The sequence below is a fragment of the Bubalus bubalis genome, chromosome 20 (assembly GCF_019923935.1).
Source record: "Bubalus bubalis isolate 160015118507 breed Murrah chromosome 20, NDDB_SH_1, whole genome shotgun sequence".
In the NCBI taxonomy this organism is placed as follows: domain Eukaryota; kingdom Metazoa; phylum Chordata; class Mammalia; order Artiodactyla; family Bovidae; genus Bubalus; species Bubalus bubalis.
The window spans coordinates 5215309-5241182 of NC_059176.1; the positions used below are offsets into that span (position 1 = coordinate 5215309).

The 25874-nt window shown below is 50.4% G+C and overlaps 1 protein-coding gene across 2 annotated transcripts in view; it reads right to left on the minus strand.

The window, feature by feature from the left end:
- Nucleotides 1-25874, minus strand: part of WDR25 (WD repeat domain 25) — a 117446-nt gene that overhangs the window by 23671 nt on the left and 67901 nt on the right. For both annotated transcript variants that reach the window (XM_044933016.2, XM_044933017.2), the window contains exon 4: nt 18533-18663. In XM_044933016.2, coding sequence (XP_044788951.1) covers nt 18533-18663 — 131 coding nt within the window. The remainder of the gene's footprint in view (nt 1-18532; nt 18664-25874) is intronic.

Sequence of the window (25874 nt, forward strand, 5' to 3'; positions counted from 1 at the left end):
GCTCTCAAACGTTTCCAAGGAAACAGAGGCCCCAAGACGCCCTTCTCTAAATTCATTAGCATTTAACAGCCCTTAATGAGGCTTAAAGATGGCGCGCTTTAATAACCATATGCTGGGGGAGGACACCTTTCCCTTTGGCATTTAGGTATAACTGATGAGCTGGCTCAGGCTCCCGGAGGACCAGCCTCTGCTCCGAGCCTTCCTTAAAGGCAGAGTCGTGAGCACTGGGGGTGTCTGCATGCCTGGGGAGGGCTCCTTGTCCCGAAAGCCTACTTTGAGGTGCTCAGCCCTGGGCCCCAAACCTACACATGGCCAGGGTGGAGGCCCTGAACTGATATCCAGGCTAGCCTTGACTCCTAGACTCTCCTCTACACACACACACACACACACACACACACACACCAACTTACACACTCACACACCCTGTGTGCACTTCAGTCACACAGACTTCTCACCATTCCCTTATGTGTCAAGCCCTTCCATGCCTCTGTGCCATGGTACATTCCTTATGCCTAGAATTCCTTACCCTGACTTGCTGCCTAGAAAACTCCTATGCATCCTTTAAAACCCTCTGCCAACTGAGCCTCCCAAAGAGCCAGACAGACTCAGCAGTTCCTTCCTCTGTTGGCCTTCCACCACCCCCCGCACGAGAACTACATCACTCTACTCTCTAACCGTCCGATTCTGTCTCCTCCCCTTGGCTGTGAGCTCAGGGCTAGGCGCGGGGATGAGCCGCTTTCCCCTCTATCCCACAGCTACTCACCATTCGACAGGCATTTGGTGAGTGTTTGAAGGCTCCCTGATGAATGGATGTAGACTGAACAGCTCCAGGGCCCTGGGGAGTCAGTCAGCAGGTGGGGGGAGGGGCAGCCCGTCTGGGGGGCTGCAGCTCCCCTTGGGGAGAGGGTGCTGACCCTTCACAGCATGTAGCCTCAGCCAAGCCTCCCCAGGGACACGCTGCGGAGAAGGGCCCTGCTCCATGCAGACCTCATCTCAGAATCCAGCCCCTGCCTGACAGATAGGGGGGACTGAGGCCCAGAGGACAGGGTGCTGAATGTGGGGCTCACCAGGGCCACTCGGGCCTTTCCCAAGGGGGTGGGGTGGGGAAGCAGAGGAGGAGACTGACCCTCGGACGACTTGGAGAGGAGGAAGCCGCCACCAGTATGGGGTGGGGGGCATGTGGGAGGGCAAGGGCCTCCCACCTCTCCCTCTCCACGCCCCCTGAAATTGTCAGGCTCACGCCGGAGGCTAGGCTCCTCTACTGCCTCCAAGCAGCAGCAGGATCTGCCTCCTGGGGACTGCCTTCCTCCGCAGACACCCACAGTGGGGCCCGAGGAGATGATGGAGTGAAGGGGGTTGCTGGTTCCTGAGGCAGGTTGTGGGCCTCGGGCCTGAGGAAGAGGGGGATGAGGGGACCCTGGAGAGAAGCAGCCTATTATGTCTCACTCTCCAGGAGATCCAGGGAACCCAGGAAACCCCCCCGCACCCCTGGCCACCTCTGGGTAGAGCCTGTGTGGCCGCCTTCCTCTGTCTCTCGGGTGGTTTAGTGGCCAGTCTCTTGGGAATCAAAGGACCAGCAACAGCTCCCGGGTGCCTGGGGCTGGGTTCCCACCGAGGCACCTCCTAAGGGCCCACTCTCCGCTCGTCCCTCCATTCCAAGCCTCCATACTCACTAGGCAATAATTAATTCATTTCTCTCTTTTAAAAATTAATCAAAGACACAGGGGAATGTATATCTGAGCCTCTGATCAGCCCGAGAGGACCCCTGTTATCGCACCAGGTTAGAACACCTTCGACCAAAAGCAGGCGCTTGACATTTTGGTCAGGTGCACTGCCTGGCTGGGGGGAAAGCATGACCTCCACCGAGCTTCTAGCAAAACTGAAGGCAGCTGGTGAATGCCAATCACTGCAGGCTCGTAGAAAGCACGGCCCAGCATGACTGTCTGAGAAGCCCCGGGACAGCAGGGAGCATTAGCTGAACACCTACTGTGTGCATGCACCTTGCCAGGTCCTTCCCCTGTGACCCCGCTCCATGCTCACAACCGCCCTGGGGGTGGGGATCCCCAGCCCCGCTGTGCAGACGAGGACACCAGGCCCAGAGACGTGACGAGCTGGCCAGTGATCACCCTGCTGGGTGGAGGCAAAGTCAACGCGGTTGACACTTGAGCCCCCCACCCCACCCCACTGCACCCCACAGGCTGCCCAGACAGGGGCAGAGAGTAGCTGCTCAATTAGTGCCTGCTGGATCTGAGCCGGATCTGAACGCGACCCACGGAGAGGCCGTCACGTTGGAGACGACTGTGAAATTTCAAATTACGGCTACAGAACGCGAGGGAAAGGAAAAAAAGCAGAAATAGACAATTACACGTGTATCCATGTCGCTGATCCTCTCAAGTGAAAAATTGGTTTTCCGCACTGTACAATGGAGGCATGAATTAAGAGCAGGTTCTAACAATGCAGCTGCCCCAGGGCGGCCTGGCTCAGTGGTGCCCGCGCCCCTCTGCTGTGCCCAGCGTGCATGCCTCTCTTCCAGGCATCTCAGACCCTCCGAGGGCATGGGGGCAGCACGCAGAGGCTCAGGCCTTCCCTGGGCAGGAGAGACAGAGAGTGTGATGCTGTCCTGCCTGCACCTGAGAGGAGGAAACCAGAACACAATGGCCTTTGCCCCCCTGAGACCCAGTCCATGCCCAAGACAGGGGCCCTGGAAGGAAGCAGGCCCCCAGTTAGGCAGTCCCCTCTCACCCTGCCTCTCCCCAGCCTCCAGCGCATCCCTCTGAACCAGACCTTCCCTGAGGGTGGTGAGCGTTCATACTTCTCTCTTATGCTCCAAACAAGCCAGCTAACCCACCAGCCCTGTTCGTAGGGTACACACTGGTCATCCCTTATGGAAGGAAGTGGCCAGTGGAGTCCAGAACCTAAAACCACACACACCGTTAGATCAAGTCTGCATCTGGGGGGGGTCTCTCCTGGTGGTCCAGGGGTTAAGAATCCGCCTTCCAATGTAAACTGGTACAGCTACTCTGGAGAACAGTACGGAAGTTCCTCCAAAAACTAAAAATAGAGCTACCACACATGCGTGCTCAGCTACCTCAGTCCTGTCCGACTCTTTGCAACCCCATAGACTGCAGCCCACCAGGCTCCTCTGTCCATGGGATTCTCTAGGCAAGAATACTAGAGTGGGTTGCCATGCCCCACTCCAGGAGATATTCCCGACCCAGGGAAGGAACTCGGGTCTCCCGCAATGCAGGTGGATTCTTTACCACTGAGCCAGTGGGGAAGCCCAGAGCACCATATAACTCTGCAATCCCACTCTTAGGCATATACCCAGAAAAAACATGATCTGAAAGGATACATGTACCCCAATGCTCATTGCAGCACTGTTTACAATAGCCTAGACGCGGAAGCAGCCTAGACGTCCGTTGACAGGGGAATGGATAAAGAAGATGTGCAGTGTGTGTGTATGTGTGTGATGGACTATTACTCAGCCATTAAAAAGAACCAAGTCATGCATTTTGCAGCAACATGGATGGATCTGGAGACTGTCATCCTGAATGAAATCCGATGGAGAAGGAGAAATATCATTTGACATCCCTTATATGTAGGATCTTTTTAAAAAATGATACAAGTGAACTTACTTACAAAACAGAAAGAGACTCACAGACTTGGAAAATGGACTTACCATTGCTGGGGGAAAAGGGATAGTTAGGGACTTGGGGAAGGTCATGTACACACTGCTACATTTAAAATGGACAACCAACAAAGACCTATTGTATAGCACATGGAATTCTGCTCAACCGTTATGTGCCAGCCTGGATAGGAGGGGGGTCTGGGGGAGAATGGATACATGTATATGTATGGCTGAGTCCCTTCGCTGTTCACCTGAAATTACCACCACATGGTTAATCAGGTATATCCCAACACAAAATAAAAGGTTTAAAGAGAAAAAATAAAAAGAATCCACCTTCCAATGCAGGGGACGCAGGTTCAACCCCTGGTCGGGGAAGTAAGATCCCACGTGACATAGGACTGCTGAGCCCGCGCACTCTGCAACTCACGTGTCAAAACTAGAGAGCCCACATGCCACAGCTAAGCACCCCGTGCCTGTCACAGCCAAATAAATATATTAAATTTTTTTACAGTCTGTATCTGGGAACTTACATACAGAGATGTTTACATGAGTGTTGTAATAATGGAAATACTGGGAATATGATAAATACCCAATAATTAGAGGACTGGTTAAATCCATTATAGGATATTGGGTAACTATTAAAAAATTACATCATCCAAAAACTTTTTAACCATACAGAAACACTAATAATATATTAAGTAGGGGGAAATCATTTAAAGATGTAAATATATGCATTAGAAAACTGGAAGGAAGGACCCCACTGTGAACAGCGGATCTGGGTGTGTTGAAATTGAATGGTTATCTTCCTCATTATATTTTCCTATTTTCCAAGGAGGCTGCAGAGAGTGCAGATTACTTCTGTAATGAAAATGCATGTCCAGAGCACAGCCTGCCTCTCTGCTCTCATGTCACAGGCACACCCGACGCCCTTTTCTGTCCCCACCGATGCACGCTGCTGGCATCCTGAGTCCCCACCCCCAACAGCTCTCAGCCCTGGACCCAGATCTCCTCCCAGGTCTCTGGCTGCTCCTTTGTGAGCTCCTCATCCTCCATCCTCTTTGGAAAATAATGTGCCTGCTTTTTTATTCTTAAGAGTAAATCCCATGCGTGGCAGACAAGTCAAATCATCTGGGAAGGTGTGAAGTCCCCTGGGCATGTGAGGTGGTGGCTGCGGGGAGGGCTTGGGGAAGGCTGGGCACTCAGAGGCACAGCTGGTGACCGAGGCGGGGCTGGGCACTGCGGAGCTGTCCTCACCGGGAAGGCAGGCCTGGACCTGCCCTCATGGGCAGTGTAGAGTCAGGAAGGGCTCTGAGCCCAGAGGTACATACATGGGTTTGGATTTGCATTTCCCAAAGATGACCTTGCGGTGTGGAAGACAGACAGGGTGGACGATGGGCAGCGCTGGGGTCCCCGGGGAAGAGGGTGTGGAGTAGACCTGGTGAGGATGAGAGACAGTGGATACAGCACGTGGAAGGGGAAGCGATGGGGCCACAGCTGGCCCACCTGGGCCCTGGTTCATATCAGGAAAAGACCCTCCTTCCGGTGAGATCATCCCCAATAAGGGCAGGGCTTGGCCAGCAGAACACTGGCCGGATTCCAGCACTCAGCCACCCCCTGACTGCGTGCTTGTGTGCAGAGACAACCTGCACGACCTCATGTGTCAGCCCCAGAGGAGGGAAGCACAGGGTATGGTGAGGGGTGTGGGGGTGGCGAGGGGACGGCAGTCCTAAAGCTGCCACCGAGGTTTCCCACTTGGTCCAGCAACTCAGTGGATTAATGATGCCAAGTGCAGGCGTGAGGCGTTTCCTGTAGCTTCTTTGAATCCAGAAAACTAGGGAGATGGCCTACACGTGATAGGTGCTTGGCTAATGTTCAGTGAATAAATGAATGAAACAAGCCAGATAACCAGACCTTTCTTTAAAAAAAAAAGTAAGTGATAGGCTGTAATTAAAAACTGAGAAATCTGCGTGATGTAAAAAGGACGTGCTGGGGGTGGTGAGGAGAGACGTCCACCGTTCATCTCCTCCCTGAGTCCACGGGATGAGTGGACCACTCAGCACAGTCTAATTACAGGAAGCCCTGTGCCATTTCCTCCCTCACAGTCCACCGCCTTTCTCAGCTAGCGCGCTGGATCCGCAGACAGACACCAGGCAGGCTTCTTGTCAGGGTCGGCGGGGAAGGTTGTGGCTGCCAGCAGAGTGGGCCCACTGGCGGGGTTCACAGAACATCCACATGCTGAGAACAGTGCTGCGGTCAACACAGCCCTTGGGGCGTGAACTTGGATTGCGTAAACGTAAGTCATAGAATCTCTGCAGAGTTCGGCTGCAGATTCACGAAGGTGGGTACAATCATTTGAGAAACATGGAGCCACTGACCCCATGCCAGCAAGACGGGGTCTGGGGACACGATGCCGGGTTGGATGAGCCCCTCGGCTCCTCCAGTCCTCACATTCCTGTGGAGCGGGAAGCTGACACCTGCCAAGAAGCTACAAGCCACAACGAGGGAGGGAAGGGGGAAGTGGGGCTTGAGGAAAAGGCCCTGGAGAGAAGACAGCCGTGGACACCTGCAGGACAGTAGGCATCGGGCCAACGGAAGAGGGGACATTCAAGGCCAGGAGGAAAACATCCGCCTGGGGCCACGTGGGATCCAGTAAGCCCACCAGAACCTCTCGCCCCCTGATTACAACTAAAACTCCGGGGAAAATGCAGAAAGCAACTCCCCAAGGACTCTGAAAGTAAACATAAGCAAATAGACCCCAGAGAGAGGGCGAAACCTGCAGACATGACCAGCACAAAGGTGAGAAGCTGTTTTCTTTTCCGGTTCTTTTTTTTCTTCTTACTTTCTCTAATAGCTTTGACCTACGAGCAGGCCCTCAGCAGGAGTTCTGGTGGCAGCTTCAAAATATACAGGGGAAAAAGGACACGACTGAAAAGAGAAACACACGAGCCCACGATCGTAGTTGGCAACTTCAACACTCCTCTCCCAATAACTGAAAGAACAAGCAGACAGAAAGATCAGCCAAGATCTAGAAGAACTAACTGAACAATCCCTTCATCTAACTTGATCAAACTGTCATTTGAAGAACACCCCACCCAATAACAGCAAGACACACATTCTTGCCAAGAGCGTATGGAATATTCAACGAAACAAGACATATTCTGCGACATAAAAGTATTGAAATCATACAAAGTATGTTTTCTGAGCATAACAGAATCAGTAAATAAAGAAGTTACTAACAGGAAGATAGCAGGAAAACCCCCTACAAATTTAGAAGCTAAGTTTTGTTATTGTTGTCGTTTAGTTGCTAAGTCATGTCCGACTCTTTGCAACTGCATGGACTGCAGCCCACCAGGCTCTTTTGTCCATGGGATTCTCCAGGCAAGAAAACTGAGTAGGTTGCCATTTCCTTCTCCAGAGGATCTTCCTGACCCAGGGATCGAATCCGTGTCTCCTGCATTGGCAGGCAAATTCTTTACCTCTGAGCCACCAGGGAAGCCCAGAAGCTAAGTAATAAGTTCTAAATATCCCATATGTCAAAGAGGAGGTTAAAACTAAGATTAGATAATATTTTTTAATTGCATGAAAATTTAAATGCTGCACATCAAGATTTGCAGGGTGCTCTTAGAGGGAAATGTATAGCATTAAAATGCTTATGTTAAAAAGGATTTTGAATCAATAATCTAAATTGCTGCCTTAAGAAATAAGAAGAGGAAGAACAAATTAAACCCAAAGCAAGTAGAAGAAAATAAATCTCTAGCCACACTAAGGAAAAAAAAAAAGGCATAAATATCTATATCAGGAATGAAAAAGCCAGAACCTAAAGACATCAAAAAGGGTAACAAAGGAATATTATGAACAAGTTGGGCCTTCCCTGGTGGCTCAGACAGTAAAGGATCTGCTTACAATGCAGGAGACCCAGCTTCCATCCCTGGGTCGGGAAGATCCTCTGGAGAAGGGGATGGCTGCCCACTCCAGTATTCTTGCCTGGAGAATTCCATGGACAGAGGAGCCTGGCAGGCTATAGTCCACGGGGTTGCAAAGAGTCAGACACGACTGAGCCATGATCACTTACACTTCATGAAAAAGTTTATGTATATACATTTGATAACATAGATGAAACAAACCAATTCTTTGAGAAACACAAACTACCAAAGCTCATTCATGAAGAAATACAGTCTGCACTGCTGCTGCTGCTGCTAAGTCGCTTCAGTCGTGTCCGACTCTGCGCGACCCCATAGACGGCAGCCCACCAGGCTCCGCCGTCCCTGGGATTCTCCAGGCAAGAACACTGGAGTGGGTTGCCATTTCCTTCTCCAATGCATGAAAGTGAAAAGTGAAAGTGAAGTTGCTCAGTCGTGTCCGACTCTTAGTGACCCCATGGACTGCAGCCCACCAGGCTCCTCCGCCCATGGGATTTTCCAGGCAAGAGCACTGGAGTGGGGTGCCATTGCCTTCTCCGACGGTCTGCACAGATCTATATAAACCTGAAGGAGAGGATTTCCCTGGAGGTCCAGTGGTGAGACTCTGAGCTCCCAATGCAGGGAGCCCAGGTTCAATCCCTGTTCAGGGAAGTAGATCCCACATGCCACAACTAAGAATCTGTGTGCAGCAACTAAGTATCTTGCATGCCACAACCAAGGCTTGGCACAGACAGACGGACAGACTTTCAGGAGTCCACAGTGAGACACCACTTCACATCCACTGGGACGGAGACAAGCAAAAAGACTGATAACAAGTGAGGTGAGGACAGGAACACTCAGAACCTTCCTCGGAATGAAAAGTAGTGCAAACACTCTGGAAGACAGTCTGGCGGTTCCTCAAACGGTATGATCCTGTGTATATAAAATGTCCAGAATAGGCGATCTACAGAGACATCTGGAGAAAACATTTGAGAGTCCCTTGGACAGCAAGGAGATCAAACCAGTCCATCCTAAAGGAAATCAACCCTGAATATTCACTGGAAAGACTGATGCTGAAGCTGAAGCTCCAATACTTTGGCCACCTGATGTGAAGAGCTGACTCACTGGAAAAGACCCTGATGCTGGGAAAGATTGAAGATAGAAGGAAAAGGGGACAACAGAGGATGAGATGATGGATGGCATCACCAACTCAATGGACATGAGTTTGAGCAAGCTCTGGGAGATGGTGAAGGACAGAGAAGCCTGACATGCTGCAGTTAATGGGGTTGCAAAGAGTCAAACACGACTTAGCAAATTACCGACTGAACAACAAATAGAGACAGAAGGTAGACCGATGGTCCTTCTTCTCTGTCTCAACAAATAGAGACAGAGGAGTTGGGGTGACTGCTAAAGGGCACAGGATTTCTTTCTGAGGTGATGAAAATGTTCTAAATTGAGTGTGGTGATGGTTGAGTAACTCTGTAAATATACTAAAAACAAATGAATCCCGTGCTATACATGAAGGCATTGATGATCTGTGAATTTCATTTCAACAAAGCCACCACCAAAAAATTTTAGTAAGTATTTCAAGCACATTAAGACAAAGAATAACTAGGGCATCAAACCTATGATTTTTTGGATGCTATTAGTTATGGCAAACTAAAATAAGTGTTTAAGTAAGACAAAAACTGTGAAGCAATTTCATATACATATTAAATTTTTTTACATCTCGAAAAAATATCTCAAAAGAGAGATGTTCAGTGTATGTAACACAGCTTATTTCAGTGATAAAATGAATTGCAAAGGACACATACATTTATTTATATAATCATTACAAATTTCATGAAAATATTAAATTTTTAAAAATCTCAAGGATAGGTGTTCAGGGTATGCAACACAGCTTCTTTTAGTGGCAAAATGAACTACAAACGACACACACATTGACATTATGCAAACACTGTATTTCTATAATCACTACAGGTCCATTCAGAATCTGCTTTCTATTTTCTGACAGCCCTACTCCAGCTTTAACGGCCCAAGTGCTCACATGGGGACAGGGTCCTCCCGAGTGGCACCTTCTCCTGTGGACACACACTGAGCTCCCAGTGGCAGGTCCATTTCAGGTTTTTAACCAGAGTCTGCTTGGCACCCTGAGGAAAGTGCTGCCGAGTGAAGGTGAAGAGAAGGATCCAGCTAGGGGTAGTCTCTGAGATTCTGGACCCCAGGAACCCTTTCTCCAGCTTTGCCCAAGATTTTGGACGACCCAGGAGACACAGAGAAACTCCCCGGCCGCTTGTGAAGGTAGCCGGTGAGGCCCACAGGTCCACCAACACCAAAGAAATGTCCCTTCTCGGGTCCTTCTTTCAGATCCTGAGCTCCTGGCCCTGGGACGACGCCTGGTGTCCAACAGGGGCTCAGTTACTGAAGTGTGTCCTCCTCCTGCCGTAGGGAGAGGGAGAATTCAGAATAAGATCTGGGTGCAACAGTACTGGATGCTTGGGGCTGGTGCACTGGAACGACCCAGAGGGATGGTATGAGGAGGGAGGAGGGAGGAGGGTTCAGGATGGGGAACACATGTATACCTGTGGCGGATTCATTCTGATATTGGGCAAAACTAATACAATTATGTAAAGTTTAAAAATAAAATAAAAAAAAAAAGAAAAAAAGATCTGGGTGCAGATGCCAGTCCGCAGTGGCTGCAAACTCCTTCCCTGAAAGCTGGACCTTCCAGGACTGGTTTCCTCGTCCACATGTGGGGCAGAGGGGCTGCCCGCACAGAAATGCTGGGCTTGTGACTTCTGACCTGAGGCCGCAGGGTCCTGGCAGTCTCCACTTCACAGCTGGGTCCTCTGACACCAGGCACCGGGCTGCAAGCGGCAAGGCTGAGCGGGCATCTGAACTCAAGGGCTGCCCTGTGTAGGCTTCCCTAGGACTCAAGTGCCCGGCTCTCACTGCCAAAGCTTTCCCTACACCCAAGACCAACGCTGCCCTCAACCTGTGAACAGGAGGACCTGCTGGGGTGTCGGAGTCCAGGCTCTGGGTCCAGGTCCTACCCCACTATCAACCGGCCCTATGCTGGCACCTCTGTGAACCTCCGGCTCCCTGCCAGGGGGACGGGGTGACAAGAGCTGCTGGCACGCCTCCCAGGATTGCTGTGTTGCTATGGGTGATACAAAAGAGAGCCCATCACGGAGTCAGCCGGGCAGTGCCTACCCAGTCCACACCACTGCGTGTTGGGGCTGGGAGGCTGCAGGGCTGAGAGCTCCCCACTGCCACTGGACAGATGGGGCCGCGGGAGCCCAGAGGCTGTGACCACCTCCCCTGGGCGCCAGGCTGCCCACGCCCCTTCCCCACCTCCACCTCCTCCTTTATCTCTCGCTCTCATCTGCATAAAAAGTTTGGTTTGAGGCAAAACTTAGTCAGAACTGCACAAGTACAAAGAATCCAAATAAAAAGGCTTTTTAACATAAAGCTGATGAAAGAGACAAATGGAGAGTAATCAAAACCTCATTAGGGCAAATAAGCCACCGGCCTGCAACACCGCAAAAACGGATGGTGCCCAGAACCCAGAGCCAAGGGCGCTGCGTCTCCCAGGCAGCCGCCCTCGTGGGAGCCAGCACTTCAGGACATCCTCACCAGCTGGCAGACACCCTGCACAGCACCATCCGGGGTTTGGGATTCTCACTGATGCACCCAAACCCTGGCTCCCAGGATGGTGGGTCACCACTCCAGCTCTGCATTAGAATCACCTGCAAAGTTTTCAGAATGCTGGGCGCAGAGACCACCTGCAGAGGGGCTGGGTCTCCTCTAAGGTTCTGGGTGCTCTGACCACCAGGTCAGCCAGTGAAGACCAGCAACCACTGGCTGAGTGACAGGCTGGTTCATCCCCCTGCCCCTGTCTATGGCACGATGCCCATGGAGGGCACCTGAGAAGAGCATGTTAACAGATGCTGGCTCAACTTCCGATTCAACTGGGAGGGCTCATCACGTGGGATTTTTTTTTAATTGGTCTTGATTTAGGCTGTTAGTCATTCCTGCGATAGTTCCTTCCCATCCGCCCAGCACTCGGCCAGGCACTGGGAATACAGCAGAAGTGAGCAAATTCTTGCCCTCAGGGAGTCTACACTCTGCAGGGAAAGCACACCAGAGTGAGAGGCTCTGACAAGGGGCAGAGATGAGATTCCAGGCGATGGGAAGGATGGTCCAGAACATCGCCCTGCCCGCCCCTCCTCACCGTCACCTGCATGAGGACACTCACCTGCAGTGGGTCTGGGACAAAACTCCAGAAGGAGGTCAAGACACCAACTCAAGATCTGCAAGTCAAGATGCCCCTTTACAAACTTAAAAAGAAAGAAAGGAAAGGGGCTCTCCCACTGGTTCAGTGGTTAAGATACAAGGGGCACTGGTTTGATCCCTGGTCTGCGAAGATCCCACGTGCCAAAGGGCAACTAAACCCCAGCGCCACAACTACTGAAGCCCACGTGCCCCAGAGCCTGTGCTCCGCAACAAGAGGAGCCACTGCAAAGAGAAGCCCGCCCGCCACAACTAGAGAGGAGCCCCCAGCCAGAGAAAGCCCGCGAGCACAGCAACGAAGACCTAGCAAAGCCAAAAATAAAGTTGTATTTTTAAAAATATTTTTTAAAAAAAGAAAGAAAAGCTGTAGAACAAGCATGGAAGGTTGACGATTCAGGTCAAACCAACACTAGAGCAAAACTGTGCGGGCCTGTCAGAGCGGATCTCATCCTGAGAATTACCCGAGCAGGTGCAGTCGGTGTTTTTGAGGCCCGGGGGGCCTGAGTGCACCTGAGGCTCCTTCTTGGGCACAAAGTCCAACAATGCATCAAAGCCCGCTTAGCCCCAGCCCGCCCGGGGTTGGCCCTGCTTGCAGAAGGGAAGAGAAATGGGGCAGAGGCCGGGCTCCCAGTTCCGGGAGCCACGTGTCCTAGATTCTCCAGGCCTGCTCCAGTTTGCAGTGCCAGGACCTGCTCAGCTGAGAGGTAATTTGCTGAGGTTGGAGTTCCATAATTTACTCTTGTAAAAAGGACGATTCACTAAATCAGTTCAGTTCAGTCGCTCCACGCCAGGCTTCCCTGTCCATCACTAACTCCCAGAGCTTACTCAAACTCATGTCCACTAAGTTGGTGATGCCATCCAACCATCTCATCCTCTGTCATCCCCTTCTCCTCCTGCCTTCAACCTTTCCCAGCATCAGGGTCTCTTCCAATGAGTCAGCTCTTCACATCAGGTGGCCAAAGGATTGGAGTTTCAGTTTCAGCATCAGTCCTTCCAATGAATATTCAGGACTGATTTCCTTTAGGATTGACTGGTTAGATCTTTTGAAGTATGGTGTTGGAGAAGACTCTTGAGAGTCCCTTGGACAGCAAAGAGATCAAATTAATCAATCCTAAAGGAAATCAATCCTGAATATTCATTGGAAGGACTGATGCTAAAGACGAAGTTTCAATACTTTGGCCACATGATGTGAAGAGCTGACTATTGGAAAAGACCCTGATGCTGGGAAAGATTGAGGGCAAGAGGAGAAGGGGGTGGCAGAGGATGGTATGGTTGGACGGCATCATCGACTCAGTGGACTTGAGTCTGAGCAAACTCTGAGAAACAGTGACGGACCGGGAAGCCTGGAGTGCTGCAGCCCATAGGGTCACAGTGTCGGACACGACTGAGTGACTGAGACAACAACTCGCAACAGCAGTCCCCAGTGTGATGATTTCTGGGGCTGAGGCCTTTGTGAGGTAATCAGGTTTGGATAAAGTCATAAGGGTGGAGGGTCCATGGTGAGAACAGTGGCCTTAAAAAGGTGTAAAGAGATCAGAGGTTGCCCGCTCTCCATCATGTGTGGACACAGCAAGACGGCAGCTATCTACCAGCCCAGAGGAGACCCCTCACCAGAACGCGACCACACTGACACTCTGATCTTGGAGTCCAGCCTCCGCAACCATGAGAAATAAGTGTCCGCTGTCCACGGCCGCGGGTTGCAGTGCTTTGTTCCAGCAGTCTGAGCTGACTAAGACATCATCCTGCGGAAACAGAATCCGCATCCTAACGAGAGCCCCGGCCGGGTGCTCTCCTACGTAGGGGAGGGCTGACAGGCCTGCTGCGGAGATGACCTCCTGCTGCCCCTTTCCTGCACTACTGGGGAAACCTGATGGAGGGAAGCTTTCGCCTAGAGATTCTCCTACAATCAGCCAGCTAAGCAAGTGGGAGAGGGGGGCTGGGAGCCCAGGTCTCCTGGAGCTCTGGCAGCCCATCGGGGCTCTGACCCCCACGGTAACACAAAGGTAAGGCCACAGACATCTTGGGTTCCAGACCATACCCACATTGGGGCAGATTGTCAGGAGACAAAAAGCATCAGAAAATCCCGTGCTGGCAGCATGGAGCCAGGGCCAGTAAGCAGGCTCAGAGGGCTAGTGCGGAACACAGCCTGCCGACCGGCCGGAAATGAAGTCAGGCACTGTGCAGAGATGAGGGATGTGCTCTGATCATCAAACCTGAGTGGAAAGAGATCGGGGGAGAAGAGAGAGAGGAGCCAAATCGCCCGTTTGCTGTAATGAATTGGGCTGGACCGGAGAAGCCCAGAATCCTGACATTGATCGTGCAGCTTAGCTTAAGGAATCATAAAAGTCTATCTATGGCTGGAAAGCAGCTTTAATGTCATCTGTTCCAACTGCTCCTTGGGCCGGCAGGAGGCTGCCTGGCCCTGCTGTCATGCTCCAATGGTGGGATCAGCCGTGGCCTTAGACACCCACCCCTTACCTTCAAAACGCAGACTTGCTTTAACCCAGCAATCTGAATTCTGGGGCCCAAGCTGCAGGAAATAAACTGCAAGTGTGGAAAACTCTAGACGCACAAATGCGCCTGACAGCAGAATGTACAATAAAGCAGACTGGGGTGGTTTGCCTGGGGACAGGAACAAGGGAGAGAAAAGGACCCGCATACCCGACCGAGGCATGGTTCTCTGGAAACAACGTTCTGTGTGCACACGATTTCCACAGGGTGCCCATAAAGGGGTGAGGCACGGGGGGCCCCACCTGGTCAGCCAGGTCAGGGGGATCAGCCACGACCAGACGTGGAGGGACACATGCCACAGCCAGACCCATCTTGGCAGGGTCAGCCAAACCCTAACTGTGCTGGCTCTACGGGCCATGCAGTCTTTGGTCCAACAGCCCAAGCCTTGCTGCTGTGCTGTGAAAGCAGCTGTGGCTGCTACGCAAGTGAATGAGCAGAACTGTGTTCCAATAAAACTTTATTTACAAACACAGGAAGTATGCCAGACGTTGCCCTAAGCTTCAGCTGGTCGACCCCTCATCGCCACCTTTACCTCTACTAGCTTTAAATGGCAAACCAAAGGAAAGCAAATGTCCTCCAGACCAACCTCGGGAAATGGTTTAATAAGCTGAACCACTTGAAATATATTCATTTGATCCATATTTATTGAGTGCCTGCTGTGTCAGACACACATTCTCAGTACCGAGGACGAGGCGAGGAGCAAACCAGCCAGGCGTGCGGTGTCCGAGGGATATACTGAAAATCTACAAGAACTCATCTCACCGTAAGGAAAACCCTTAGAATGCCATGTGAAACGTGTGAAGCGAAATACAAAACTATAAGAATAAGACCAATCAACATTTAAAAAACACACACAGTGGAAAAGAACACTGAAATAAACACAAGTACACGTTACGAATGTTCACCTTCAGCTGGCTCGGCCACCCCTTCTATTTCTAGTTTCTAATTTTTTCATATAAAATCACATATTATATGAAATAATAAAATCCTTCCCATTGTCCTTTTCATATTCATTTATTTGGCTAAATCAGATCTTAGTTGACGGCACATGGAATATTTAGTTATGGCATGTGGGATCTAATTCTTTGACCAGGGATGGAACCTGGGGCCCCAGCATCGGGAGCGCCAGGGAAGTCCCCTTCCCATTATTTTTAAAAGAGGAAATCTGTCATGATTTTAAGGTAAAGTCTGCGTACCTCCTGCAGTTTTCCTGGCTGGCCATGAAGGCAATAAGAGCCACACTGCTCAGCCCTAGGTGCCAGGCAGGGCTGGAGAGTTCAGCACGCTGGACAGAGCCCCACGCCCCGTGGGAGCACAGCAGGACTGCGGAGAGTCACCTTAAGCGGGCACCTTTGCCTCTCCTCTCTGGCCCTCCCGCTGTATCCACAGGAGGCGCTTGGGTCAAACCTCTCAGATGAAACATTCATTGAAGCGGGAAAGAGAGTGATCCCCTGAGTCTGGCTGGTGCAAATGTAACGAGCCCTGTGACCCAGCGAGGAGGACAGGCGGTCGGCTTGTTGGGGAAAAGGAAGCAAAAACAAACGCTGCGCGGTCCCGTTACCCATGTTACTAGCTTGGGAGAGGACTGGCAAACGTGCCAGTACCAGTCACAGCAACATCTGCTCCTGATTGCTTCTCCCCTAGCATTCTGAGAGCGCATCAGCTGGCGTCTGCCCTGGGAGAAAATCCGATATTTTTAACAAAGTCTTAAATCAGATGGCGTCCTTGATGAGTAATTTCTTACGTGGTTGGTCTTCGGGGCTAAAAACAGTAAGCGCACCTCTGAGGGACGTGGCCGTCAGCAGGGGCTGGGTGACCAGGAGGCCTGGCTTCAAACGGCATGACTAAGAGTTTCCAGCCCCAACAGCACTTCCCAGTGTTTTCTTCCATTCACCATGTATTTATAGCCCAAACATGAGTGTTCCAGTGCTTTTATAAGTCCACGTGTCCACTTCTTTATGTGTAGCTTTTCTCTCTTTTCCAAATATTTTTGTTTAAAAAAAAAAATAGTCTCTTTGTAAAAGAAAAAAATGTGTGTTTTTTCTTTTAAAAAAAGAGTACATCTCTCTATGTCTAATTCTCCCCGCTCTGTGTGAGGCACAATCCTGTAAGCAAGACACATACGGATGGAACATCCTGTCCTCTTGAAGGAAACTGTTTCTGGTTTTAGGTTCTCCTCAAAACACCAGCCTCCCCCGTCCACAGCCTGGTGGGAGAGCACCTTCCTGCAGCTGCTGATCCAAAGCACCAGCCTGCCTTCTGAGTCCAGCACTGGAGACCTCACCCCACCACCTTCCACCCCAGCCATTCGGAACGGCCTCTGCTCAGCACAGACCTGCGGGGCCGCTGCACCTGCCGGGACGGGGACGCCTCCAGGCAGCGGCTTTGGTGCCGCAGGCGCAGCAGGCTGGAGCCCTTCAGCACGGGACCACCAACTCCCCTGGGTCCCAGCCGGAGGACCGCAGTCTCTGACATTCCGCAAAGGTCAAGATCGATGCACGTTTCATCATGAATGACTCTGCAGCATTTGAGAGACTGGGTGCCTCCTTCAGACCAGGGGCGTTGCTTCTCAGGGCTTGAAACAGACATCCTGAAACCACTGGCTCCCCAGAGGCAGGAGCACTCAGGTTCTTCCTCACTGCCCCTCCCTGAGTCCTTCTTCAGTCTTGATCCCGGCCCCCTCTGCTCACAAACCTCCCATGGCTCCCCACTGCTGATCCAAATCCAGATGCACAGCATTAAAAGTCTCTCTGCCCGCCTGTCCCACTGCCTGGGGCCCATTCCCAGCCATATCGAGCAGGTCACTGGTCCTGTCCAAACCTTGTATCTCCCACAGTCTGCATGGTCGCCTCCATCTGCTCATTCAGTCAACCAAGATCTGCTGAGCGCCTACCACGTGCCAGGCACTGGTCTAGGAGCTAGAAGTCAGCAGCAAACGAAACAGACAGAAACCACTGCCCTGGAAGATTACATTCAAAGGGAGGGAGACAGACAAATAGACACGTACAGCCATGGCCAGATGATAATGAATGATATGGAGAGAAGTGAGGTGCGGGGGGACTAGTGAACACCAGGACTGCCCGGCACCTGGTCCAGGAAGGCCTTCCTGCAGAGGCGGCATTTGAGCAGGACCCTGGGGGGGTGGGGGGTGGGAACCTCTCCATAGAAACCCGGGAGGGGCGCATGCAGGCAGGAAAAGCAAAGGTGCAGAGGCCCTGAGGCAGGAATGCGCCGATGTGCTCTAGGTACGGCTAGGAGGCTGCTGGGACCAGAGCTGCAGAGAAGGGGCTGACGGGAGATCATGAGGCCTGTGGGCCACTGCAGGGACACAGCCCTTACTGCGAGTGAGACCTGAGCCTGGACGGTGCTGACCGCAAGAGTGACACATCCAACTTTCGCTATCATGGGCCACCTGGCTGCTGTGTTGAGAATACACTGTCAGGGGCTGGGGCTGGTGCGGGTGGGGTGGTGTTGCCAGGAAGACATTTATCAGAAAGGAAAGCACTGCCATTACCCAAGCGGGAGACAAGGGTGGCTTAAAACCACAGTTATAAACAGATCTGCTGATGGTTCGGGTGTCGGGGGATGAGAGCAGGAGCAGAGAGCGTGATGATTCTGATGGGTTTGGCCTGAGCAACCAGAAGGATGGAGATGCCATGTCTTAAGTGAGGGAAGCAATGGGAGCAGCAGGTTGTGGTAACGGATGGGACTGGACAATTGCTTCTCTTATGGGACCGATGGGGACTAGCCTTTAAGCCCCAAAGGCAACACAGTCTCCTCTGTGAAGCCGTCCTTGCCCTGAGTGAATGCTGGCCCCGCCCCAAGCCCCCTCCCCTCAAGCACACACATACACACACAAAGAGCACTCCTCCACACCACTGATCTGTATCCAAATATTACTCCCTTGAGTAATCCAAGGCTGATTCACTTTCTAACATCCGGAAGCATCTGCACACAGTAGGCGCTCCACAAATATTTTTAGCAACATGCTCGCAGAGAACTGCACCTACGATGCTTTAATATCTAATGACTCAAGACTGTTCTTTCAAAACATCTAAAAATTACGCTTTGCACTGATTACATATTAAGTGGTAATTACTCCATCTCGAGGGTCCTATATATAGATGCTGACCCGCCCCCAATCATTCAAATTGTCAAGGAAGCTCTCTTGGAAAGGCCAAGCGAGGAAGGTGGGTGTTACCTTGCTGGTCCTTACGTCCCAAGCTTTCATTTCAGAGCTGAAGCCGCCACACACAAAAACACTGTGGTCTCTCGGATGGAACTTGAGGGTGGTGATCCTGAAGTCACTCCGGCCGCTGAATAGCTGGGTTCCTACAACACACAAAACGAAGAGTCAGAAGATACTCAGATCACAAACTAAATATCTTAAAATTAAGACGCCACCTGGTACGGAGCCACAGAACACGGCCACCTGGGCCCAGGCAGCCAGGGGAGAATTTCTGGAAACACAGCAAGGGTAGTGTCTGCCCTCACTCTCAGGCTACCTGAGATCCTCTACTAGCTCAACCCCACCTCACCCCTACCCGCTGGGATAAGCAACGTGCCTGAATCCACGAACACCACGTGTTAGGTGCACAGTAAACCCAAGCACATCAACCCAGTTAAAGCACATGTCAACCCTAAACCCACTTTGCAGTTTGAAGAAACCAAGGCTCAGGAAGACTGAATAACAGCTCCAAAGCTACACAATTAATACCATAGATTACTCATTGGGCAGTGTAAAAACCAAGAGCAGGATGAGCCAAAGTGATTCTTCTTAGGATCAGCACCTTACAATCACACCCTTATGGCTTGCAATAGGATGCGGTGGGTGGAGTTTGCGGTAGAGTGTGGCAGGTGGGGTGCCATCAGACCCTGAGTGATCAATGAGTGTGACATCACAGTGACTCAGGCCACAGGTTGGAGGAAAGGCGTGTGGACCACCGTTTCTATCTGCCATGATACTGCGATCAAGCACCCCCAGGCACTGTGCAAATGTCTGCCTGTATGCACGTAACTCTGCTGTGGAAAATATCTTCTTCACCGAGATCGCTTAGAGGTAAGCCATAAAAATGCCAGAACTGTCGATCATTTAGAACAGGTCGGACTCGGTCGGGGCACGTGGGGAACGGAACTTCTGCGCTGAGCCAAGGTATACTGGCCTCCAAAGCCAGCCTGCCTTCCTCTGCACACTGCCACAGCCCAGGAGGGGCATCCTTGACCGCCTTTGGCCCTCAGAAACCCTCCCCTGGGCTGAGGTGGTAGGCAGTTAGGGACCTAAGAAGCTGGAAGCCAGTGCCCTGCCAAGATCTCAAGCAGAGTCTCCTCTCACAGGAACCCAGGAAATGCACTGGGCCCACAGATTTAGAAAGCACTTCCGGAAGACCGCCTGGCTTTGCGTTCAGGACCATACTTAATTAAATGCTCTACCAGCTCACCAGGTGAGGAGATAAAAGTCATCAACTGGTGCTCTTGAGAGTTACAGCAGAAGTCTTGATAAAGCCAATATGCCTACATCATTGGTCTCCCAACTTGTCTGACAGCACAGGAGACACCCTTAGGCATATGATGCCAACACGGGTGTATTTATTTAATAAATAAGTGACACAGTGTGCTACTGAACCAATGTATTATGAATATAAAAACAATTACCAAAAAAATAAGATGATTTTGAGACAAGGACAAAAGGATAAAATAACCCATATTTTAAAACACACTTTAATATGCCATTTACTAAGAGTACCAACAAACCTCTTGGAAATTATTAAACCAAATGAGTTGTGATATTTTTAGTAAGAGCAGCAGGACTATACTTATTCCATTTTTGTAATCTAGGGACCTTTCATTGACTCGGGGACTCGACAGCAGCTCAGTTACAGCCTCAGTTTAGACCCCGAAGTTTGCCAGAGCCCCAAAAGCCTCCTTCCAGAGATTCGAGGAGCCACAATGGAAGACATTTACCGCTGGAAACAGGAGAGACATTTCCCACTTTCTTCTACCACTGATGCAAAGGATTTTATGAACATTTTGCTAATAAAGCTCCATTTCCCCTAATGCCAAATAATGGCTCCTGCAAGTAATCTTTAACAACCCAATTCACAATCCATTGAAATTTTCATTTATAGGATTTTAGAGCAGATTAGAAAAACACTGTTCCTGGGTTAAAAGTGCAAAAATCAAAGTTTTAATAGGTGATACATTCACATCATTTGGGGCAACAAAAATTACAGAATAATACAAATGATTAAAAACATCTGTTTTCAAAATGTCCTCTCCATGGTACAAATTTTTTGGAAAGAGGCTACTCTCTTGTTCTTTGTTAAAGTATCACCTTTACCTTGATGGATGATTAAACATGTTGATTTTTTTTTTTCCCGAATATCTTCTAAGGGCCTAGAGTTGGCAGTCACTTGTCATCAGAGGAAATTCTGGAAACACTTGACTTTTTGTAAATGAAGACTCTATGCCTCCTTAAGCTCAATAAGCCCCTCCACTGTTTTGCTACAAAATGCAACACACAGAGATCTCCGTGGTCGTCGTGTGTCATCACGACGTGCTGTCGAGGGCTGGGCAGTTGGGATCGCGCTGCTGACTATGGTGAAGGGACCATAAACAGTAGTCTCGCTGTCCAACCCGAGGAGAGCAGTTAAGGCAAATAAGGTTCTCTGCCTGGCGCCACATTGAAAAGCCATCTACAACTGGGACTGTAAATAGCAGTGTGGCAAGAACGACCATGCTGGGCACTTGTTCTCGAGTCACAGGAACATTAAAGAAGGACGCACGTGAACAAAGGTGGGGATTCGCCCAGGGAAATGCGTTGTTCGAGGCGTAGTAAGATAACACTGATATTGCTGTCATAATACTGCTTTTCTAATAAATAACTCCCCTGTGAAGCATCAGGAAGATGAACAGACTTGTAGTGTTCTGGGTGCTGTGCCCCTTTCATTAGCTCAAAAGACAAGCAACTCTCTCAAGTTAACCAAAAAAATTGCTTCCTGGGGAATGAATCTCATTGGAAACCTGGTACTTCTTGTTCTTCCTCTTTCTTTTCCTTTCCTGAAACTTGTCTGGAACCCAAACTCTTCCTCGCCTTTCTGCTACAGTTGAAACCAAGTCAGAAAACCATGGTCAGAAACCAAGAGTGGGACGTCCCTGGTGGTCCAGGGACAAAGGCGTCACAGCCCCAGTGCCGGTGGCCTGGGTTCAATCCCACGCTCTGCAAACTGAGAGTCTGCACGCCACAAGTTAAGATCCCGCGTGCCGCCGCCAAGACCGAAAGGTCCCACACGCCGCAACTAAGAGCCCGCGCGGCCGAGTACACAAATATTTAAAAGGAAGATGAGAGAAAGAAACCCAGCATTTAAGAGCCCAGTTAGCAGGCTCCCCGTCCAGGAAGGATGGAACAGAGGTGCCAGCCTGTGCACCCCAGGGCTGGCCTCAGGAGCCTCGCTCCAGCCAAAGGGCTGGGGGACTCGCATGGGGGCTCAGGGGAAAGACAATCGTCACGTTCCCTGGTGGGAAAAGGGGCGTCCAGGTGCCGCTGCAGCCCCCGCAACGCGAGAAGGCCCCAGCAGGCCACACGTCTTCTCTTCAGAAGGAAACAACTGTGCCTAATGCCGACTTCTTGCTCATTTGCAATTCACTGCCAACCCTTAAGTCCAAAAGGAAAAACAAACTATCTGCCTGGAGGAAAAAAAAATCCTCCCTGTTTCTTGGACCATATCATATAACCATATGCTTATTTCAGGAAAGGCAATGAATTAGCCATGTTTTTTCAAAAAGTGTAGTGATACAGTCTTGCCAGCAATGGTACGGGTGTGGGGGCGGGGGAGAGGAGAGGAAAAGTGAAAGTCGAGCTGCTAAAAGATAATGACTGAACATTTTTGCTGAAAAAAAAATGTATTTGACTATGTTATTCATTCTCCATTCCCTAAAGAGACTGAGAGAGAATCTATGTCTTTTAAGTACTAAAATTTTCCAGTTAGAAGACAAGCCATAATTAATCTTTTTTTCCTACTTTTACTTGTAATATCTCGGCCTCTGCTGTATTTTCTTTGTTAAAAGGGACCAAAACTAAAAAATGTTTCCATTTTTTAATAAGCTTCAGTTTCAGTTCAGTTCAGTCGCTCCGTCTTGTCCGAATCTTTGCGACCCCATGGACAGCAGCACGCCAGGCCTCCCTGTCCATCACCAACTCCCGGAGTTCACCCAAACTCATGTCAATTGAGTCGGTGATGCCATCCAGCCATCTCATCCTCTGTTGTTCCCTTCTCCTCCTGCCCCCAATCCCTCCCAGCATCAGAGTCTTTTCCAATGAATCATCTTTTCACATGAGGTAGCCAAAGTATTGGAGTTTCAGCTTCAACATCAGTCCTTCCAATGAACACCCAGGACTGATCTCCTTTAGGATGAACTGGTTGGATCTCCTTGCAGTCCAAGGGACTCTCAAGAGTCTTCTCCAACACCACAGTTCAAAAGCATCAATTCTTCGGCGCTCAGCTTTCTTCATAGTTTAACTCTCATATCCATACATGACCACTGGAAAAACCATAGCCTTGACTAGACGAACCTTTGTTGACAAAGTAAAGTCTCTGCTTTTCAATATGCTGTCTAGGTTGGTCATAACTTTCCTTCCAAGGAGTAAGCGTCTTTTAATTCCATGGCTGCAGTCACCATCTGCAGTGATTTTGGAGCCCCAAAAAATAAAATCTGACACTTTCCAATGTTTCCCCATCTATTTCCCATAAAGTGATGGGACCAGATGCCATGATCTTAGTTTTCTGAACGCTGAGCTTTAAGCCAACTTTTTCACTCTCCTCTTTCACTTTCATCAAGAGGCTTTTTAGTTTCTCTTCACTTTCTGCCATAAGTGTGGTGTCATCTGCATATCTGAGGTTATTGATATTTCTCCCGGCAATCTTGATTCCAGCTTGTGCTTCTTCCCGCCCAGCGTTTCTCATGATGTACTCTGCATATAAGTTAATTAAGCAGGGTGACAATATACAGCCTTGACATACTCCTTTTCCTATTTGGAACCAGTCTGTTGTTCCATGTCCAGTTCTAACTGTTGCTTTCTGACCTGCATATAGGTTTCTCAAGAGGCAGGTCAGGTGGTCTGGTATTCCCATCTCTTTCAGAATTTTCCACAGTTTGTTGTGATCCACACAGTCAAAGGCTTTGGCATAGTCAATAAAGCAGAAATAGATGTTTTTCTGGAACTCTCTTCCTTTTTCCATGATCCAGCGGATGTTGGCAATTTGATCTCTCATTCCTCTGCCTTTTCTCAAAACCAGCTTGAACATCTGGAAGTTCATGGTTCACGTATTGCTGAAGCCTGGCTTGGAGAATTTTGAGCGTTACTTTACTAGTGTGTGAGATGAGTGCAATTGTGCAGTAGTTTGAACATTCTTTGGCATTGCCTTTCTTTGGGATTGGAATGAAAACTGACCTTTTCCAGTCCTGTGGCCACTGCTGAGTTTTCCAAATTTGCTGGCATATTGAGTACAGCACTTTCACAGCTTACAGATCCCTAATTTTCGAGAGACACAACCTATGGAGGTCTGGGGTGAGACTGTAACGCAATCAGGGCCCCAGCAACCTATGCAAAGTGAGAGGTGATACCGAGGAGGGGTTGAGGGTCACACAGACCCGGGGCTCATCCCAGCTCTGTCACTTTCAGGAGAGCGACCCTGGGCAGGCCCCTTCTCTGCGGGGTCGCGTGCCCTCAAACGCGAACATCTGTCGGGAGGGCAGTAAGCAGCGTGGGATGCAGAGGATTCTAGAAGGCCCAGCAGACAGCAAACAACAAAGGGAAACTCTTACGGTTTGAAGACAACTAAGCCCCAAATTATTGAATTCATCCTTAGCTAAACTGAAAGCTAAAACCAAGGGATATGAGTTTTCAACAGCAGGGGACTTGAGAGATTACTGACTTAAGTTTTTGTTCTGAGGCTATGAGAATATGATGCCCTGGGCTGGCCTTTACATTTTCTTAAAGAGACATGGATAAGGCTGGCAAACATTTATCAGACACTGTCTTGAAGGTGATAGCCGTGATGGAAGCGGAGATCCTGGCCTGTCACATGTGCTCCTGCTCTGAAACTTCTCAGAAACAGGGCGGCATAGTTATTACATCCCTTCCCGGGGCCATGAGACTCTGAGCACGACGCTTGGTTATATATAACCTCTAACCATGAGATGCATCTGACTTGTTTACACATTTGTTATGGAAAATTCCACTTCTTCGCTGTATGCTGCTTATACGAAACTGAGTTTTAAAATATTTAATCCACTAACACCGACGTTATTGATCGTGTTGTAATGAACTCGACTGGTATAAGCACTGTTCAGACCCTCTTGGAGTTAGAAAAATCACTTCTTTGCCTCCGTGAATCAATAATGATACAAATAAACTATAACTCGCCGTTAAAGCAAAAACATGTTGGAAATAGAACGCAGAAATGCAATTTGTTCTCTCTACACTCCTGTTGCCGCCAGCGCGCCATCACCGATACTGCTGAGACAAGGCAGCTGGTCACGCCGGCCGGGGTCTCTTCAGGGAGCCCCCACCCCCCTTTCTCAGACAGACACACTGAGCTCCCCGAGGTGACCACCCGTGTGGCTGGGCAACACTATCTGTCCACCCTAACGCCTACTATGTGGGGCCCTTTCGTCATGCAGGCTCCAGGGCCCTGAGGGGCCTCTCCAGCGCCCTCAGTAGGTCTGCACCCCAGCCCAGGTCCTGGCACGTAACAACTCAGGTGAAACCCAAGCCTGGGTCCCCAAGAGACTGCAGGGAAGTTCAGGCCCTCTTCTCGGGGAGAGGGCCCCTGCCTGGGGCGTGCATGGGTCCTACTGCAACTCTGCATGGACCTGTTTCACAGCGGGGTGCATGGAGGACAGAGAGGGGACGTCACACAAACCAGTCACGCTGGGACAGAGGCCGGACCCAAGCGACCCCAGGGCCCAGCCGGCTGCACCCCGCCTTGCCCGCCCACGGTACGCCGTGACCTTTCCTTCTCCTGGGCTCTGCGTGCACATCGCGGGCTGGGGAGCGGGCTGCGGAGACATTGACAAGGGATTGGCTGCGACTGCCGGCTGCGGGTGATGGAGCTCGTGTTCCCAGGCAGGCGGCATATGACTCATTCCACTAAAATCAATATCGTTACACTCATCCTCTGGGAAGTATTCAGCCAGCTGTAAATTTAACCATCCTGACTCGAAGTTAACGAGAACAGGAGCTTGCTAACTTTCAGATCAAACTCTGCAGATCAGAAACAAGGGCTGCCTTGGCATGCCGGGCTGAGTCCTGGGGAGGGGCCCGGGCCAGAGTTCAGACAGGCCACGTCTGCATGCTCTCCCCACAGATAAGCTGGCAGCCCCTGGATCAGCTGGCAATCCTCTCGGATCTGTGGGCTCCCGGTACAAGGAATCAGGATAACAGATCTGACCTTCAGAGGCTGTTGTGAGAATTAGAGACAATGCAGGTAAGACAGAGAGCCCCAAACAAATGGCAGGCCTGAAGACGGCAGCTGCAGCAGCCG